This window comes from Podarcis melisellensis (assembly GCF_964234715.1).
Source record: "Podarcis melisellensis genome assembly, chromosome: 9".
NCBI lineage: Eukaryota > Metazoa > Chordata > Lepidosauria > Squamata > Lacertidae > Podarcis > Podarcis melisellensis.
Genome location: NC_138541.1, coordinates 2,941,848 through 2,962,161, shown reverse-complemented (window position 1 = coordinate 2,962,161; position 20,314 = coordinate 2,941,848). Strand labels below are relative to the sequence as shown.

Sequence of the window (20,314 nt, the reverse complement as noted above, 5' to 3'; positions counted from 1 at the left end):
GGCAAGACTGGGGCCTACACCAGTGTGGGCACAGCACTGGCAGCATGTGCTGCTCTTTTCATGGCGTTCATATGGCAGGGGTGCCAACTTGAATAAAATATTGGGGGTGGAGCAGGTAAGCTCCCCCCTGCATAATCGATCACAAGACAGTGCACTCACAACATTTGAATGGCAATGCCCATGAACTTGGGGGAGGGGGCCCCCTAAAATATTTTATTGGGTCCTCTACCCCTAGTAGGTGGCTCCTATGCAAAGTGTCCTTCAACTGAGTTAAGTAACCAATTAGATTCTGCTGTTCAGAATCACACCTTTACAAGGTGTAAATAGCTTGGTCTATGCTGAGGACTAGCATCCCAGGAGCCAAGCCAGGGACCTCTCCTGCCACGTCTTGCATGACTGATGGCTGGAAGTGGTTGTGGTTGCTTCAATCTGTCCTGCATATCCAACCAAGGAGAACTGATATTTTAATCATTTATTGACAAAAGGATAGCACCTTTGTGGTATATATGATACTTGTGCCATGTATCCTTGTTCCTAACTCTGAAAGAGAAAGTCGTGGGGGTGTTTCATGAGGGAAGAACTGAAGCCGGCTTTCAGAACTTCTGGGTGGATTCCATCCTGTCTTGTGTCTTTACCACATGCTTGAGGGTTAGAATCACTGAATCATGGGATTGTAGAGTTGGATGGGACTCACAGGGACATCTAGTCCAACCCGCTGCAATGCAGGAATCTCAAACTGAAGCCTCCATGACAGATTGCCATCTAACTTCTGCTTTAAAAGCTCCATTAAAGGAGTCCACAACCTCCTGAGGGAGACTGTTCCACTGTTGAACCGCTCCTAGTGTCAGAAGGATGTTTAGTTGGAATCTCCTTTCTTGTAATTTGAAACCATGGGTCTGGACTTCTGGGTGCCATAGGAATGGCAGTTGGAGTGCAAGCTTGATTGTTGCAACAGGCTCGGTCTTCGCGAGGGGTTAGGGGAAGTACTAAGGCTATGTGCACCCCTAAAAAACCTAAAGAGATCTCTTTAGGCTCTGAAACGTGAGCGCTCTCTCTCTCTCCTGAGTTGCTTTGAAAGGAGCGGGGGGGGGGGAGATTGAGTCGCTGAGTAAGTGCTCCAACTCAACCCAGCAAAGAAAAGCCTAAAGTTCCAGCTGACAGTGTTTACTTTTCCAAAAAAACTACAAAGCTGAAGAAATTCTTTGAACTCATTTGGATTGATCTGGCGATCTGATGCAAGGTAGAAACAGAACTCCATCCCAACTGCAGATGATTTTACTCTGAATGGGAATATTCTACAAGTGTAAGAAGATGTCTTTTTTCTTGCTTTCCTGCTTATGACTGCTTATGACTAAATACCAAAGGATTATATTCCTAAGAAAACTTGCATAGAATATTTTATTTTGACGTTATTTAACATATGCCAGGAATTTTGGTGGCCAAGAATGCAGGAAGAAATCAAGGAATATGTCAAGGCGTGAGAAGTTTGCCAGTGAATCAAGAGGCCCTGGGAATCACCAGCAGGGTTGCTTCAACCACTTCCCATCCTCCCAAGGGCCATGGGAAGCAATATCGATGGACTTTATCGCCTGCCTACCAGAGTCACGGAAACAGACAGTCATATGGGTAGTGTTCTCTAAGATGGGGCACTTCATGCCCTCCAAGAAACTGCCACTGATGCAGGGGACGGTGCAACTCTTTGTAGAGCATGTGTACGAGCTGCATGGGTTGCTGCAAAGGATCATATCGGATAGGGGAACGCAATTTACCTCCCAGTTCTGGAGGAAACTGATGCAACTACTGAAGGTAGAAGTATGTCTTTCATCGGCTAGGCACCCACAGAGAAACGGAGAGCCAGAGAGAATGAATGCCACCTTACAACAGTACCTATGCTGCTATATGAATTAACAGCAAGATGACTGGGTGGAGAAATTGGCACTCGCCAAGTTTGCCTTCAACAACACAGTACACTTGTCTACACAACAGACTCTGTTCTTTGCCATTAGAACCCTGCTGGATCAAGCCAAAGGCCTATCTAGTTCAGCATTCTGTTCTCACAGTGCCCAGCCAAGTGCCTAATTTTATGGTCCTTGTGAGGTTATCCAACAGCCATAGGTTTTTGTGGACTTTCCTCTCCATGAACACCTTGTTGCATCTGCAGGAACTTTAGCCGCTGTCCTTCCTTTGAGGTAAAAGGGATATAAAGGAACAGGTCAGGGGATGGTGAGATAGAACAAGCTAAATCTCTATCTCTATCTGTATCTCTATATCTATCTATCTATCTATCTATCTATCTATCTATCTATCTATCTATCTATCTATCTCTATCATCTATCTACCTATCTATCTATCTATCTATCATCTATCTATCTATATCTATCTATCATCTATCTATCTATCTCTATCTCTATCTCTATCTCTATCTCTATCTCTATCTCTATCATCTATCTATCTATCTATCTATCTATCTATCTATCTATCACCTATCTATCATCTATCTATCTATCATCTATCTATCTATCTATCTCTCTCTTATCTATCTATATCATCTATATCTATCTATCACTGAGACTTGGGATCCTCTTGATCCAAAAAAAATTCCCTTCTTCCAACACACCGATTCTACAATCATATCAATGGGAGGCTTAAAAAAAAATGCCTATGGGTGCCTTCCAGCAGAATATAAAAATATAATAAAAGTCAAGTGTTAAAAACTTCCTGATACAGGATGTCTTCTTTTGTAGTATGCCAGCATGAATGGCATACGGAGGACCGTGACGAGTGCCAGAGCACACGGAAACACCATTTACCTTCCAGCCACAGCGGAACCTATTTATCTATTTGCACTGGCATGATTTTGAACTGCTAGATTGGCAGGAGCTAGGACAGAGCAATGGGAGCTCACCCCATCACAGGGGTTCAAGCCACTGACCTTCTGATCAGCAAGCCCAAGAGGCTCAAACAAAAAACACAACAAACAACAAAAGAAACAAGTGTACGTAGTTATGAGGGGTTTCTAGCATATGAAGCTTATCAGAGTCCAATTCAGAGTTTGTGCAGATCTAGCTTTCTTTCCAAATACAGTTCTCGATGAGTTGCCATTGGTTGAAGGTCAGTTGCATGCAGGGCTTTTTTGCATCTGGAACTCACTGGAACTCAGTTCTGACACCTCACAGGTGGACACCATTGTAAGAGAGCAAGGGAGGTGTTCATGGTAGGTTGCAGTACCTTTTGAATGTGGAAAAATAGTACTGGTGGCATGTATGTATTGATGATGATACATTCAATAAATATAGACCAAACATATTGAAATTTGACTGCTTCTGTTCCTTGTCTTTGTGCTTTAACTTTTCAAATGAAGATTTACACTAAAGCGCTTTGCCATGTTTCCTGGTACAAGTGTTGAGACAGGAAGCTTTCCAATATTACTAGCAGAGTTTATGAGGAGTAAGGATTCTTTTGGGGGATATAAAAAGTAAAGGTAAAGTATGTACCTGGCCTAAATAAAAAATAAAACTAATAACTGGGGGGGGGGAGTAGGATATCAACTCTGAAACCAACATTTGGCTGGGTTTATGCTTTATGTGGAATGCTGATTGGATAAAATGAGCAGCCAATCAGGAAATGGTATAGCCTAAAGGGGAAGAGTTCTGGAATGCCTGACATCACAAGGGAGGTGGTTCTTAGCCAGTGGGAGGATGAAAAACCCTTAGGAAGAAATTAGAGAAAAGATTGTTTCATGACAACACCAAGGTATCCAAACAGAAAGAGGTCTGAGGGGTGGAACACTTTACTTACAAGCTTTGATTTTTGCAGGACCGAAAGGTCACCAAGAGGGAAAATGATAGGGAGCGCTTATAAACTACAGGTGGTCTTTCTCTTTTAAATACTAGAACACAGGGTCATCCAATGAAACAGAGTGGTGGAACATTCGAGGGCTGTGTACAGGTGCTGTATTACCAGTTGTATTACTGTTTTACTGGCTGTTTGGCCAATAGCAACCACCAGGCAAACAAGAGGTCCTTTGCATTCCACTGGACGGAGACTCTTTTTTATATATAAATATTTTTTATTATTTTCCAACACAAATATACAATTCTGTCAAATTTTCACAAATTTTCACAAATTTGATTCTTTTTAGACTTCCTTCGGCTTCTCTGACAATCATCCATAAATGTATATTTTAACATCTTTTTCATTTTGTTATAGATCATCTCCCAGAAGCCCTTCACTTTCTTACATTCCCACCACGTATGATAAAACGTACCTTCTTTTTCTTTACATTTCCAACATTTGTTACACGTCTTATACATTTTTGATAATTTTACCGGTGTAATGTACCATCTGTAAAACATTTTCATGACGTTTTCGTACTGGACGGAGACTCTTAGGTAGGGAAAACGTCAATTAATTGGTAAACATTAGCAAAAAAATTGATCAGCAACGTAGAATAGAGTCTAATATAAAGCCAACAGTGACTGGAATAAACTATAAAGCTAGCAATATAACCAATAAGCAGAATGTCTTAGGCAACAATAATGATATTACAGATAGCATAGGTTCAGTTCTTTGTGTCTCCCCAGCCAATGGAGATCTGGAAGGCTTATCTGGGACACTTCAGACTGGCAGGTGGTCATTCTCTTCACATTCCGGCATGGAGTATAGAACAATGTATCAAGATCTCCCTCTCCCCTTCAGCTGCTGGCCCTTATATAGTCCAGAGTGTAGGTCTCATGCCAAGCTGACAACAGATGTAATTCATGATGTTAATTCCATTCTCATCCTCCCGGCCTGGGAGTCAACACACGTGATCATGATAGCCTTCATTTGCATTCTTTATCTCTGTGGTTCGGTCAAAATAAGGTTACTTTCCTTGTTCCAGACAACTGCTTCCTCCTTCCTTCCCCTATGTAGTCAAGTGTTTGATAGCTGGCTAAGCCATGAAGTTCCTTTCACTTCTTCTCCAACAGCCATGTTCCTTATATTAAAGCTCCAGCTACATTGCAAAACAGGAGCACCACATTCTTTTCCAGGTCCAACTCATGGTCTCCAAAGTCTTGCTAGATTCAGTTGGATTTATAGGCATCCGACTGAGACCAGATCTAGTACTCCATCTTTTCTGATGATCAGGAGGTAGTTATATAATTAAATGCATACACCTTACATCAAGGATGGGGAGCATGTTATTGGTCTACAACTTCTGTCATCCCCAACCATTGACCATGATGCCTGTGATGGAGGGAATTGGCACCCAGGAACATCTGAAGATCTCAAATGATAATGATAATGATAACAATTTACTATTTGTACCCCGCCCATCTGGCTGGGCTTCCCCAGCAACTTTCTGGGTGGCTGCCAGGAGATTAAAAACAAAATAAACAAAATAAAACACCAAAAATAAAAACTTCCCTAATAGATCCCACACTATCTATTAAATGGTGAACATCTTACTGGAGCCCTGTAAACTAGATGTCCAGGAGTTTAGAGAGGAATAGGATGCAAAATGAGAATGTGCTATATTACTTTTTAAAAAAATTAAAATGCCTTGGAATCCAGGTGGAACATTCTTTTGGTTTAAAACTGAGATTGATCCAGCAAAAAGAAAAGAGAGAGACAATTCAATTATGTTGGACTCAACAATTCCTTTATGGGAAAGGATAGTCTAATACTGATAGAGGCCGCTTTCTACCTAATGTGCTCATAGACTTATTCTCCATTTGTTTTTATCTGATTCTAGATTGTTGCTTCACAGACAAAACTGAGAGGATGGAGAAGCCAGCACCCGCGAAGTCTGCGAAGCCCACAAAGCCCAAAAAATCCACAAAGCGTACAGCACCAGCAGAAGCCCCAGCAGAGGCAGAACAACCTGCAACTATAACTGATGGTCTGTATACAGCACATTCATATGGGATGAGGTTTCTCATAAAGTAGAGGAATGCGCAAGAAATGCACAGCTTCCGTCTGCTTCTTTTCCAGGTCCAACTTGTGGTCTCCAAAGTCTTTTTGGGGTTTTTAAAAATTTATTTATTTGGTTTTGCAAATTATAATTTTACAGTCAACATACAATATAAAAACAAGATTCCAGAGAATTTCCTGGACTTTCCCCTCCCCTTTGTGGGTCCTATTGTTGGTCATTTCCTCCTGCGTCTTTTATAATATTGCAAACATTTACATTTCTACATGTGTATCTACTTTAAAAATTATGTTCTTGTAATAGGGAGATTAAGTGCAGGACAACAAAAGTGAATTCTGTGAACTCTCATTCTTGACAAGAGACTTATACTCCAACCAATGGGTTCATAGACTTATCCTCCATGTTATAATGGCTTCTTGTTTCGCAGAAAAAGCTGAAAGGGTGGAGACGCCAGCATCTGAAAAGCGTGCAGAGTCCATAGATAATGAAGCACCCAGAAAGGATTCAGCAACAGCAGCAACAGCAGATGAAACTGGTGGTCTGTATACAGCACAGTCATATGGAATGAGGTTTCTCATAAAGTAGAGGAATGCATGGGAAAGGGAAGTTGATGGAGAGACAGGCAGGGAGTGGAACCAGTCATGTTGTGCTAGGGAGGAGTGCAGAGAAAAGCCCACACAGCTCTTTGGGTGCCGGAGATCCTTTAATCCCCACAGAAACCCCAGGATTCAGCCCACTCTTTGCTTAGGCAGAATGAGGCAGTTGCCTCAGGTAGCAGGTGCTGGGGTGGGCAGAGATGGGTAGACCACACAAGCTGCGCTGCACCTCCTCAGTTAATCTGCTGCCCCAATAGCCACATCCAAATAAGAACCAATGTCTAGTCCAGCCCAGCTTTTGTATGTGGAATTATGTGTACAGAGGGAGCATCTTGTCATTTGTTTGGGGAGCAGAAAGTCATTTAGTAACAAAGGCTCCTGTTTTCTGATCCAGAAATTGGTCAGAAAAGTTCCCTCAAGCAGCAAGGCATCTCGCTTTGCTTCCTCCAACTACTTATCCTCCCAAGTGCCCACCCCCTGAATAATTGACTGTCTCTAGCTGATGGTTGCCACAGCATATGGAAACCCTTTTCCTGGGCTGGGAATGGTATGTTGGCTCCTGATGGCTAAAGTAGAATTGTCTTTCTTCAAGCATCTGGTCTTCAGAGCATGGTTGCTTTCATCACATCTCCAACGGGTGAAAGATTTGTCATACTTGAGATTTTCATCCTCACTGCCATGACACTGCTGATTTTCCTTCTATGTAAGTACATAATTAGCATACTTTGAAATTAATATCACGGGCTTTCCTTCAATGCCAACAGCATTTCCAAAAAGAGATGGCAGGATCCACCTTCATCCCTCTTTGATTTCACGGAGGGAGTTACAGCTGTCACCCAGTGAGAGCAATGACACTGTTTTGTTCTCCCTGAATAAGTGAGTTCCAGCACTTGGAACAGAAGCATAGGCTAACACAAGTCCCTGGAACACCCTGGGCAATTCGTTTTCCCAGTTGCAATTCTCTCCTCCTTTCCCAACTACCGGTAATCCTCATTTGCTGAGGGAGATCCCCCGTTCCTGATCCTCTCCACCCTGCCCTCTGCCAGGGCTCCAGTTCCTTGAAGGAAAGTGCTTGGGGAAAACAGGCTGCAGAGGATAAGGCCATGGCCAAAGTGGGTGGGTCCAGAGCCTACCTAAATATCTATGCAGCTGAAATTCATCAGGACTCAGTTCCAGCCCCTCTCAGGTGGGCTCTGTTGTTCTCTGTCTAAGAGAACAAGGGAGGCATTCAAGGTGAGTTTGCCACCTCTTTCTCCAGAAAAACAGCACTGGATAAATGAACACCTGACCTATTTGCCAAGCTAATTCATTTTTGAAGGGCACTCCAAAGTAAGCAAAGCTCGGAGCGGAGTGAACCAAATTATCTAAGAATTTGCATATTTTGAGCATATGGCAGGGCATGAGGCAGCTTGTCGAATGCAAGTGTGTAGGACAAAGAGGACAGGTGTATCTAGAAAACAAAAAAATCTAAAGCTTTCAATGGAAGGCCAACCATCAGATGACAGAAGCAACAGGCCAAATAGAAACAGGACTTCAGACCAGTAGGGCAGCCACAATCAAGGCATAGGAAACACCACTATAAGGGCTGTGAGCAGAAAATATTAATAGAACTCGGATTTATGTTTTTGTTGATTTGATTTTTTATTTAGCCTTCGCCCTAAGGTCCTGGAACATGTTACAAGTCAGTATTTAAAATTCAATATTAAAAGCAGTTTGATACCAAGTATCCCCTCCCCCAGCTCATCAGACTAGTAAGCTAGAAAACAGTTTCTTCATTTTGTTTCTACCTACCTCCTCCTTAGATCAGAAGGAAATGAAAAAAAGAATGGAGATTGAAATGGCAATGAACATGATTCGAAACATTGTTGTTGGGATTGATTCAAACTATAAGGACAAGGATGGTAAGCATTTTATATACAAATCCTCACTTTTGCTAGAACATGTTTAGTTTAAACAAACTTCAATTCCTTTAGAATCATAGAATCATAGAGTTGGAAGAGACCACAAGGGCCATCGAGTCCAATCCCCTGCCAAGCAGGAAACACCATCAGAGCACTCCTGACATATGGTTGTCAAGCCTCTGCTTCAAGACCTCCAAAGAAGGAGACTCCACCACACTCCCTGACAGCAAATTCCACTGTCAAACAGCTCTTACTGTCAGGAAGTTCTTCCTAATGTTTAGGTGGAATCTTCTTTCTTGTAGTTTGGATCCATTGCTCCATGTCCGCTTCTCTGGAGCAGCAGAAAACAACCTTTCTCCCTCCTCTATGTGACATCCGTTTATATATTGGAACATGGCTATCATATCACCCCTTAACCTCCTCTTCTCCAGGCTAAACATGCCCAGCTCCCTTAGCCGTTCCTCATAAGGCATCGTTTCCAGGCCTTTGACCATTTTGGTTGCCCTCCTCTGGACACGTTCCAGTTTGTCAGTGTCCTTCTTGAACTGTGGTGCCCAGAACTGGACACAGTACTCCAGGTGAGGTCTGACCAGAGCAGAATACAGTGGCACTATTACTTCCCTTGATCTAGATGCTATACTCCTATTGATGCAGCCCAGAATTGCATTGGCTGCCGCGTCACTTTAGTTCACTTTGGGATTCATATTGTGTGAGCAAAACACATATTCAATGAAACTCATCACGCAATAGAGTTTATCACGGTTTCATTGCTCAGCAGGAAGAAAAGCAGATGGTTGTGATTCTCACATCCCCCCACTAGAAATGCTGTCTTCCCCCATCACACTGTAATTCACAATGTTTGTGCTAGTGCTAGATTTTAGCACTGGCACAAGGGAACTTTGCCCCTACTTCTCCCTGCATGACATCACCAAAGCTGCTCCCCAGGGTGGGGAGAAACTTCAGAACAGATGCGAAGAGAGGGAAAGGGACTGAAGATTGCATTGCACAAGGAGAAATCCCTGCAGTGACATAACATCCTGCTTAGTTCTCTGTGGAATGCAATCCAATATTCATCAGGAAAAGAGTGGGTGCCTGCATTTTCTTAGATTTCATAAAGCATAACTGAAAACCGTAAAGTAATCTTTGTATATTTGGTTTTACTGTGGGACTCGAGGCGGGAATAATAATAATAATAATAATAATAATAATAATAATAATAATAATAACAACAACAACAACAACAACAACAACAACAACAACAACAAGAATTTATTATTTATACCCCGCCCATCTGGCTGAGTCTCCCCAGCCACTCTGGGCGGCTCCAGCCCGGAGTTTTGGAATTGTTTTGTGACCCTGTGATTCCCAACAGAAAAGGAGGACAAAGGAGGGGAATATAAAAGATACTTCATGAGCCACTTTTAATGTAAGAGTATAGGAGAGTGGATTGCATGGGTCTTTGGTCTGATCCAGCTGCAGGGGTCTTCTGAGGCTTTCCATTGGTGATCTCAGCCAAAGAGAATCAAGTCTGTCCTCATATTCATAAGAACCCAATCCTGGAGCTCTGCTTCTTGATTCAGGCTAGAGTGTTCCAAAATGTTTCTTAATATTTGCAGATTGTTATTTCAGATACTCCTGCCTTAAACTGTTTCAAACCTTTAGACTTCCAAATACTCGCTGCAGCTCAAAACCTATCACAGGAAGTGCGGTATCTTGCCAACAGAAATGATCGACTGCAAAAGGAAATTGGTAAGCTACCCTATGATGCTGAAGAATTGTAGCACAGTGAGAACCTGCCCTGAGTCTGCACCAGCTGAAAGTGGTGAAAACTCTTACTACCAGAGCAGAGTGCTGCCCTCCTTGGCACCCAGCCACCCTAGGGAAACACCAGAGAAATTCAGTTCAACTCTCCTGATCTGCTGAATTGATTTAGCTTCTATGGTGAGGAAAGAAAAGACTGCCATTCTTTGCTACAGAAGAGACAATCAAAACAGGTCATCTAAAAGACCTGTCCTTTATTATATTCACCCATGGGAGAGAGATTCTTGAATAGCACTGCTGGGCAGTGGGGTGGTTGGTGCAACAGCAAAATCTCTCTCCTGTTTCACAACCCATCATCAGAAAGGAGCCCTCAAGCCCCCTCACATAGTCAATTGGCTCATTGGCATATGGGTTAGAATACCTGTGGACAATAGCAACCCTCTCTCTACCCACGGGCCTGATCTGTTGCCACAGCAAGTACCCAGACCACAAAGCTAGGTCACAATAGGGTCCTCCATTTATCTGCACAGGTCTCTAAGGTGGGCTCTCCTTCACTGGAAACACTTCCTAAATAGGTAATGAATTTTAGGTGGGTTCCCACCAAGCAAGACCCAGTGATCACAGCAAGAACCTTTTATTGAACTAACAGAACTGGACAACAGGGGCTAAGCAAATGCTTACAGACATTTCTGAAGTCCTGGACCACTTTCACTCTCAATATGATTGGCTGTCTGAACTCCCAAGCTGAGAATCATAACTGAGAGTTTAAGGGCCAATGGCAATAGCCCAAATCCTGAAATTTCCTGTGATTGGATATCATGTATCAAATCAGAACACAGGGGTTCAGAATCCTTAGTCCAGACTCAAGTTCATGCAAACACAGACCACTGGATACATAACACCCCTCCCTCTTAGGCACAAAACCACATCCCCGTCAACACACATAGTCATCAAAGTGGTGAGGGCAGTGCCTCACCCTCTGGGAGTGGTGAAGCTCGTTGCCTTGGGTCCTTGGGGATGCCCATGGAGCTGCAGCTGGTGTCATGGGTGTCACTGGTGTCATTGACTCTGCACTGTCTGGTTTTGCAGTGTTGGGGCCCCATTCTTCAGCCTTACCCTGGGCCGCAGGGTTCTCATCGGGTGCATCAGTCTGTGAGCCAGGCTGATCGTTCACCTTGTCCCTGTTCTTGGGTGTGGTAGCAGTGACTGGAGCTGGGGCATCAAACAGACGGTGGGGTGTTTGGTCCACATGCCGACAGTGGACCTGAACATCTGGTATGGCAGCCTTGTAGGAGCCTAGCCCAGTGCCCTGGTAACAGAGGTGGAGAGCAAGGCAGGACAATTCTGGATGTGGACAGGGTCATCAGAGGCGAAGGAACTGGGGGCCACTGGAGCCTCCCAGCCAAGAGGTCAATCAGATGCCAGATTAGGGTGCAACCAGTCCAGGAGTAATGCCAGTTTCCAGTTCATAAGGAGCTCTGCTGGGCTTCAACTAGTGGCAGTGCAGAGTTTGAATATGCTGCTGTAGCAGGAAATCCACTAGGCAATTGTTCCAGCCCCTTGGGCTCCATGATCACTGCAGATGGTGACAGCAGTAATGAAATTAAAAGATGCCTGCTTCTTAGGAGAAAAGGAATGACAAACCTAGACAACATCTTAGAAAGCAGAGACATCACGTTGCCAACAAAGTTCCGTATAGTTATAGCTACGGTTTTCCCAGTAGCGATGTATGGAAGTGAGAGCTGGACCACAAAGAAGGCTGATCGCCAAAGAATTGATGCTTTTGAATTATGGTGCTGGAGGAGACTCTTGAGAGTCCCATGGACTGCAAGAAGATCAAACCTATCTGTAATGGTTCTAGGGGTTGCTCGTGCGTAAATCGTGGCCGCACCTGGCTGGGCTACCTGGGTGATCCCTTTCTGTCTGGACAGCCACTCACCCGTGGCTGTCTCAATCACTGGCAGAATCCGTCAGTGGGCATTTCTTGAACTTCTTCCAGCAAAGAAGCTCTTTGACGCCTAGTTGCCGCCTACTCCCCCTGCGTGGAAGCCTTCTGCGCAGGGAGGGTGTGGGCAGCAGAGGACCCGTGCTCTCCCCGCTGGTCTCTGGCGAGGAGTCATGGAGCCACCTCGCCGCTTCCCCCATCTGCCCCCCTTCTCCACTGGTGCTATGCTGAATTCCTTCCCCAGGAGATGGGCTGCTTCTCTCCCTCCCAGGAGGCTCTTCGGAACCCCTCTGGAGCCCTCCCTCTCCCTCTGGCTCCAATTGTAGTTCCTTGACACTATCCATTCTGAACGAAATCAGCCCTGAGTGCTCACTGGAAGGAGAGATCCTGAAGCTGAGACTCCAATACTTTGGCCACCTCAAGAGAAGAGAAGACTCCCTGGAAAAGACCCTGATGTTGGGAGAGATGGAGGGCACAAGGAGAAGGGGACGACAGAGGACGAGATGGTTGGACAGTGTTCTCGAAGCTACGAACATGTGTTTGACCAAACTGCGGGAGGCACATGACTAAACGACTAAACAAAAACAACCACAGTAGTAGTAGTAGTAGTAGCAGCAGTAGTAGTAGTCAGTTGTGCCAGAGCTTGGGCAAAGCTCACCAGGAGCCCCAGTCATATCAGCTGGAAAATCCACCAGAGCCATTTGGAAGCTCACTGGAATAAACCTGCAAGCTCAGGCAGGGAGACAGCTAGGCAGAAAAGCGGGTGGTAAAGCAGCAGAATTCCTCATCTGTCCCAGTTGCCCAATGCCAGGAATACACACTCTAGATTCCCCTCCCCACCTCCGCAACTGGACAGTTAGCCTGGAGAATGAAAGAGAATTTTGACAAACCACAGCTACTCCCTCTTCCCAACCTTCACGTTTGCCCTGATGTTGCCCTAGGTATCCAGGTGGAAGCAAGTAGGTGAGGCCCCTGGGGTTCAGATAAGGCCTGTGAGGGGACTTGCATCTTTTGTCTATTCCCTCAAATAAAAGGTTCTTGACTGTGCTCCCTGTTCCAACTATGCGCCCCTCCCCCTGCATGAAGGGGTTGAAGAGTTAATGTTGTTCTTATTTTAATCTTTTTGAGCTTCCTAGATGAATATATGTTATCAGGTGGTCGCAGAAATGAACTTAACAAAAATAATTGAAATCTGCACAGAAATACAGTGGTGCCTCGCAAGACGAAAAGAATCCATTCCGCGATTCTCTTCGTCTAGCGGTTTTTTCGTCTTGCAAAGCAAGACCATTGACAGCTTAGTGGATTAGCACTACAGCGGTCTAGCGGCTTCTAGCGATCAGCTGTTAAGCGGCTTATCAGCGGATCAGCTGTTAAGCGGCTTAGCGGCTTAGGAAAAGGGCGGAAAAAGCGGGGGGAAACTGCGGGGACTCGCAATATTTTTTCGTCTTGCGAAGCAACCCCATAGGGAAATTCATTTTGCGAAGCGCCTCCAAAACGGAAAACCGTTTCGTCTAGCGGGTTTTCCGTCTTGCGAGGCGTTCGTCTTGCGGGGCACCACTGTACAAGTTTGTTCCCCTTAAATTCCCTATCTTGTTTTCTTTTTCTCTTCTCCCTCTGCCTTGACTCAAAGACATCCTTACTAGAAACTTGAAAGAAGGTTGGGTTATATTTTCAAATGCTTTCTATCTGTTTTCTGCTGAGCTACGCTCATGGATGGATTCACAAAAAAAGTGTGAGAGGGAAGGCGCCAAACTCATTTCTGTAGAAACAGTGGAAGAACAGGTGAGCATCAAAGCCGAGTATTGAAAAAGGTAGGGGATCTTCTTGAGTCAAAGTGCTCCTATCATCACTATCCAATTAAGAAGTTCCAATCCACCTATATGGAGCCAAGACAGTAATGCCATCAGTCAAGCTAAGGGGTGGGTGGGGCAGGGACCAGCTGCTACCATCTGGGGCTAACTAAGGTTTCTTAGAGCCGCTGAACTCTCATAGCTTGAACCTGGCATTCAGGAAGGAGGCCTTGAAGGAGGAGGAGGAGATACCTGAGGGGAATCTATCCCTTGGATTTCCTGTAGATTCTTCCTCTGCTCTTTGAGATATACTGAGTGCTTAGGAAAAAGGCTTCCCTCACCACTCTAACCTTCTGACATGAGAGTATCATGGAAATTACAAGAGCTTGCAAGGTATCTCCCTCTCCCAGCCCCTTAGCCCAGGCAGAGGGGCTACTGGGGTGCTGCAGAGCACAGACATGGCTGAGCCCCCACCATCAGCCCACTAAGCATACCACAACTAGACTGATTCCAGTGTCTCTGGAACCAACAAACAAGCATGAGTCCCAAAATTAGAGTAATTGCTACACAGGTCACCACTGTCGCGCTGGTTTCAAGACCAACTGTTCTATGGCAAAGTCATTTATAGTATCTGGAAATTTTAACTCTGTGTCATGACTGGAAGACATATGTAGCCAGTCTTGGTGAGGGCAGGTGAAGTTACCCTTCACTACAATATTTCATCTTTGGAATACATCCTTGATTTCATCATCATCAATCATAAGCATCATCATAATTTGGATCAGGGGGACAATAGCACATCCTCCATACGAAATTATTCTTGGTGCTTGATGCAACCATACTTGGAATACTATGTATAATTTTGATCATTGTTTCCCAAAAAAATATGAATTGGGTCTTCAGTTGTGACACCTGCTCCTTTTGAAATGTATTTGTTCTATGTCTGTTCAATGTCTGCAAAGGATTATAGTCTCTCCAAGAAAGGGAAATTGTCTAGAAAGGTTTTGGGATGATCCTCATTCCTACTGAAGATTTTCTGTTTTTTTCTTTCTCTCCACCCCTACCATAGTTTTTTATAAACCATCAAGTAAAAAGCCGTAGAAAGTTTTTTTGGATTGGACTCTTTAAAGACAAGAATATGGAATGGAAATGGCTGTCAGGGAGGCTACCTGAAGACGAGTAAGTTTTTGAAGAAATATTTGCTAATGGCATGCATTCCCAAAAGTTGCAGATTCTGTTTATGTAATTGATCCTTTCCCTCTCCAAATATATTATGTCATGTAATATTCTCTACTACCAAAGATCTGCATATGTACTCCTCCACATCATTGTCCAGGTGAGTGACTGCTGCTTCTCACTAGGTTGGAGAGGCGGGAAGGCTCCTCTTCCTGCTTCTCTAACCTAATGAATGTGGTAATTCAGAAGAGGATGAAGGCATTTTTTAAACTGGTTTGTGCTGATTAGCTCAGCTTCAAAAGGACTTGTAGGGACCTAAAGCTGAGCTACCCTCTCTTTAGGAAAGTATTTCTGCTGTTATCTGCTAAACAATCTGAATAACCAGCATTCTCAAACCTAAAATAATAGTGGCAGATGAAGTAAGTGTGTAAGAGAGGGTAGTTCATGTTACTCTCTTGGATAGAATCATAGACACATAGAAATTTAGAGTTGGATGAGACACCAAGGGTCATCTAGTCCAACCCCTGCAGAGCAGGGATCACAACTGAAGAAGCCCTGACAGATTCCTAATTGTTTTTGCTGTCAGCTGGCAGTTTAAGACAGTTCATGGTTTCCTTTAAGTATCTAACAACTCTTTTCAGCTTGTGTTGATGGATGTACAAGGTCAGAGTAAGATCTCTCATCCACAGCTTGGTAGTAGAAGAGCGAACTGGTCTGGCATTTTTTACCAAGAATGGATGAACAGAGGGCTGCTTTAAATTTGGCAATGTCTCCTAGATCAAAATCTCCCAATGTTGTTGTTGTTTAGTCGTTTAGTCGTGTCCGACTCTTCATGACCCCATGGACCAGAGCACGCCAGGCACTCCTGTATTCCACTGCCTCCTGCAGTTTGGTCAAACTCATATAAGTAGCATCAAGAAAACTGTCCAACCATCTCATCCTCTGTCGTCCCCTTTTCCTTGTGCCCTCCATCTTTCCCAACATCAGGATCTTTTCCAGGGAGTCTTCTCTTCTCATGAGGTGGCCTCAGCTTCACAATCTGTCCTTCCAGTGAGCACTCAGGGCTGATTTCCTTCAGAATGGATAGGTTTGATCTTCTTGCAGTCCATGGGACTCTCAAGAGTCTCCTCCAATACCATAATTCAAAAGCATCAATTCTTCAGCGATCAGCCTTCTTTATGGACCAGCTCTCACTTCCATACATCACTATTGAGAAAACCATAGCTTTAACTACACAGACCTTTGTCAGCAGGTGATGTCTCTTCTTTTTAAGATGCTGTCTAGGTTTGTCATCGCTTTTCTCCCAAGAAGCAGGCCTCTTTTAATTTTGTTACTGCTGTCACCATCTGCAATGATCATGGAGCCCAAGAAAGTAAAATCTCTCACTGCCTCCATTTCTTCCCTTTCTACTTGCCAGGAGGTGATGGGACCAGTGACCATGATCTTCGGTTTTTTTATGTTGAGCTTCAGACCATATTTTGTGCTCTCCTCTTTCACCCTCATTAAGATGTTCTTTAATTCCTCCTCATTTCTGTCATCAGAGTTGTGTCATCTGCATATCTGAGATTGTTGATATTTCTTCCAGCAATCTTAATTCCGGCTTGGGATTCATCCAGTCCAGCCTTTCACATGATGAATTCTGCATATAAGTTAAATAAACAGGGAGACAATATACAGCCTTGTCATACTCCTTTCCCAATTTTGAAGCAATCAGTTGTTCCATGTTCAGTTCTAAATGTAGCTTCTTGTCCCACATAGAAATTCTCCAACTTTGCCTGCAAAGAATATGTTATGTACTGAGTTGAATAGGATCCAAACTGCAGCAGTCTGATTGGTCCTAGAACAATAGACTCCAAAAGGCTGCAGTCTGATTGGTCCTAGAACAATAGGATTCAGAATGCAGCAGTCTGATTGGTCCTAGAACAATGCAGCAGTATGATTGGTTAGCAGGAACCACCCAATCATGCTCCAGATAGCAGTGAATCCACAACCTGATTGGCTTACAGTAGAATTCCAGAATTAGCCAATCATGTGCAGCCTATTGTGTAAATAATGTATATAAAGCAGATACTTTGAGGGGACATTTATTCATTCCTCCTCACCACTATGAGCTGAATAAAGAGCATGAAATCACTTTGCGACTCTGAGTATATTTCAGAATATGATCAATCTGATTTCAATGCTGCCCATCTGGTAATGTCCATGTGTAGAGTCGTCTCTTGTGTTGTTGGAAAAGAGTGTTTGTGATGACCAGCTTGTTCTCTTGATGGAACTCTATTAGTCTTTGCCCTGTTTCGTTTTGAACTCCAAGGCCAAACTTGTCAGTTGTTCCTTTTATCTCTTGACTCCCTACTTTAGCATTCCAATTCCCTATAATAAGAACATCCTTCTTTGATGTCATTTCTAGAAGGTGTTATAAGTCTTCATAGAAATGATCAGTTTCAGTTTCTTCAGCACCGGTAGTTGGTGCATAAACTTGGATTACTGTGATGTTAAAAGGTGTGCCTTGGATTTGTATCAAGATCATTCTATCATTTTTGAGATTGAATCCCAGTACAGCTTTTGCCACTCTTTTGTTGACTATCAGGGCCACTCATAGAGCCACTTCTATGGGAGTTTTGTCCACACTAGTAGATATGATGGTCATCCGAACTGAATTCGCCCTTTCCTGTCCATTTTAGTTCACTGATGCCCAGGATGTCAATATTTATTCTTGCCATCTCATTTTTGACCACATCCAACTTACCATGGTTCATGGATCTTACATTCCAGGTTCCTATGCAATATTTTTCTTTACAGCATTCTTTACTTTCCTTTCACTTCCAGGCACATCCACAACTGAGTGGCATTTTGGCTTTGGCCCAGCTGCTTCATCAACTCTGAATCTACTTGTACTTGTCCTCCACTCTTCCTCAGTAGCATGTTGGACCCCTTCTGACCTGAGGGGATCACCTTCCAGTGTCATAACTTTTATATGCCTGTTGTTTTTGTCCATGGAGTTTTCTTGGCAGGGATACTGGAGTGGCTTGCCGGTTCTTGCTCCAGGTGGATCACGTTTAGTCAAAACTCTCCACTATGACCTGTCCGTCTTTGGTGGCACTGCATGGAATGGCTCATACCTTCACTGAGTTATTCAAGCCCCTTTTCCACAACAAGGCAATGACCCATGAAGAAGGTTCCACCCGATACCAACCACTAATCCTTTTTGGCAAAAGTATTGAGTAAACTTTACAAAGTGGCAGTGGGCTTGTATAATACTAGCTGGGAACTTAAACCCTGTATGCCAGTGGTTCCCAGTTAGCTAAATACTGCAGACCCTTGTTTTTCGAAAGCCAAGCCATGGGCCACCCTACCTTTGAACATGTTAATACCTCTGTGGTAGTTTTTGTTATTTGAATGGCACCAAGAAGCCCCTGGGTGGGTGGTCCATGGACCACCAATTGGGAACCACTGCTGTATGTGATCTTAGACTTGATCAAAGGGTAGATCTCACCCAAACATCTCGTGGGAGTAAAAAAAAAACTACTACACCATTACCAGTAATTTCAATTTAATAGATTCATAGAGAGCTTTAAAAAAGAGGGATTTATAGAATACATTTATCACAGAATTTTAGTGCTGTGTAGTGCGACTTGATTCAGTATACAATGGACACTGGAGAATGCAAGGCCTTACCAGAATTGACAATAAGTGTGGGGCTAGGGTGATATCTTTATCAACTATGGATAATTGATTAGAGTAAACATAGAATCAGCATGTAAGATTTAGATAAGATATATATGTGAGAGATATCATATAATTTCAGGCAACTGTATAATGGCTTTGTGGTTATAGATTATATTTTGTATTTCATTTGTAGACATAGCTATTTTTGTTTCTGTATAGTGTTATTGCTCTCCTCATGCATGGGGTGGGTGATGGATGTGAGATGAGGTGGATGAAGGCGGATGCCAATCTAACATGGTTTTAATATGCTCAGAACAATCACTACTGTGCTAACTCTGCTACGAGAGAGTAAGGATCTCTCAACACCCACAACGGTCCAGAGCAGATCTGAGGAGGATGTGGGTGCATATGGAAAGGAGAGAGGGCCAGTTCTGTTGCAGAAATGGAAACCCTGGCAATAGCAGGAGTACTGTATTGGATACTGCCCAAACTAAATTGACTGACAGTTCTTGAGTGTACCTTCTGAGCCTTCCAAAGTGACACCCTCACTATTTTGTAGTTTCCTATGAGAAATCCTATGTAGTTTCCTATGAGAAATTATAGGGACGCAGGTGGCGCTGTGGGTTAAAGCCTCAGCGCCTAGGACTTGCCGATTGAAAGGTCGGCGGTTCGAATCCCTGCGGCGGGGTGCGCTCCCGCTGCTCGGTCCCAGTGCCTGCCAACCTAGCAGTTCGAAAGCACCTCCGGGTGCAAGTAGATAAATAGGGACCGCTTACCAGCGGGAAGGTAAACGGCGTTTCCGTGTGCGGCTCTGGCTCGCCAGAGCAGCGATGTCACGCTGGCCATGTGACCCGGAAGTGTCTCCGGACAGCGCTGGCCCCTGGCCTCTTAAGTGAGATGGGCGCACAACCCCAGAGTCTGTCAAGACTGGCCCGTACGGGCAGGGGTACCTTTACCTTTACCTTTACTATGAGAAATCAATTCATATAAAAAGAGAAGAGACAGTCTTGACCCACAGATTTTTCAAAAAATTGGTTAAAATTCTAAAATCTGGGGAGAAAATTCCATCACACTTGTGGGTGGATGTTAAGAGAGAAAGAGCTGAACCTCTTTTTAATGGTAGAAGGCATGGGGAGCACGTGAGGAAGTAGACATCCAATCTTGATTGATCAGTGCTGCTCTTTTCTTTTCAGGTACTGGATTTATTATTCGCTACATGATGAATTGAACCATGACTGCACTGCAATGACCTTTGATTGCATTGATACTTGCTGGATAGCATTAGAATGTCATCTACAAATGCCCTATATTTGTAAGAAGGTGCCAGATGATGCTTGGCTCTAAGAAGACACTTTAAGATGAATGAAACTGGATCTCATGATCACTACACAAAAGCAAAACCAAGAGATCATCCCACCCTGCTGTTTTAATGCACAATCAACACCCTGCCATCTAGATTATGGGACTCTCTGGCATCAGCCCTCAAAAACACCTTGAAAAGACCTTATTCTGCAAACTCAAATGTAGATGGCTACAAAAATAAAGAATGGAAGGGTCCAGTCATA

At 43.8% G+C, this 20,314-nt stretch overlaps 1 protein-coding gene across 1 annotated transcript in view; it reads left to right on the top strand.

Moving 5' to 3' along the window:
- LOC309377675 (uncharacterized protein) overlaps nt 1-20,314 on the top strand; it is a 36,070-nt gene extending 15,756 nt beyond the window's left edge. Inside the window, exons 2-9 of the mRNA XM_081925288.1 lie at nt 5,738-5,884; nt 6,342-6,452; nt 7,103-7,213; nt 8,313-8,411; nt 10,041-10,160; nt 13,748-13,899; nt 14,977-15,086; nt 19,943-20,314. Coding sequence (XP_081781414.1) covers nt 5,767-5,884; nt 6,342-6,452; nt 7,103-7,213; nt 8,313-8,411; nt 10,041-10,160; nt 13,748-13,899; nt 14,977-15,086; nt 19,943-20,093 — 972 coding nt within the window. The 5' untranslated portion in view covers nt 5,738-5,766 and the 3' untranslated portion in view covers nt 20,094-20,314. The remainder of the gene's footprint in view (nt 1-5,737; nt 5,885-6,341; nt 6,453-7,102; nt 7,214-8,312; nt 8,412-10,040; nt 10,161-13,747; nt 13,900-14,976; nt 15,087-19,942) is intronic.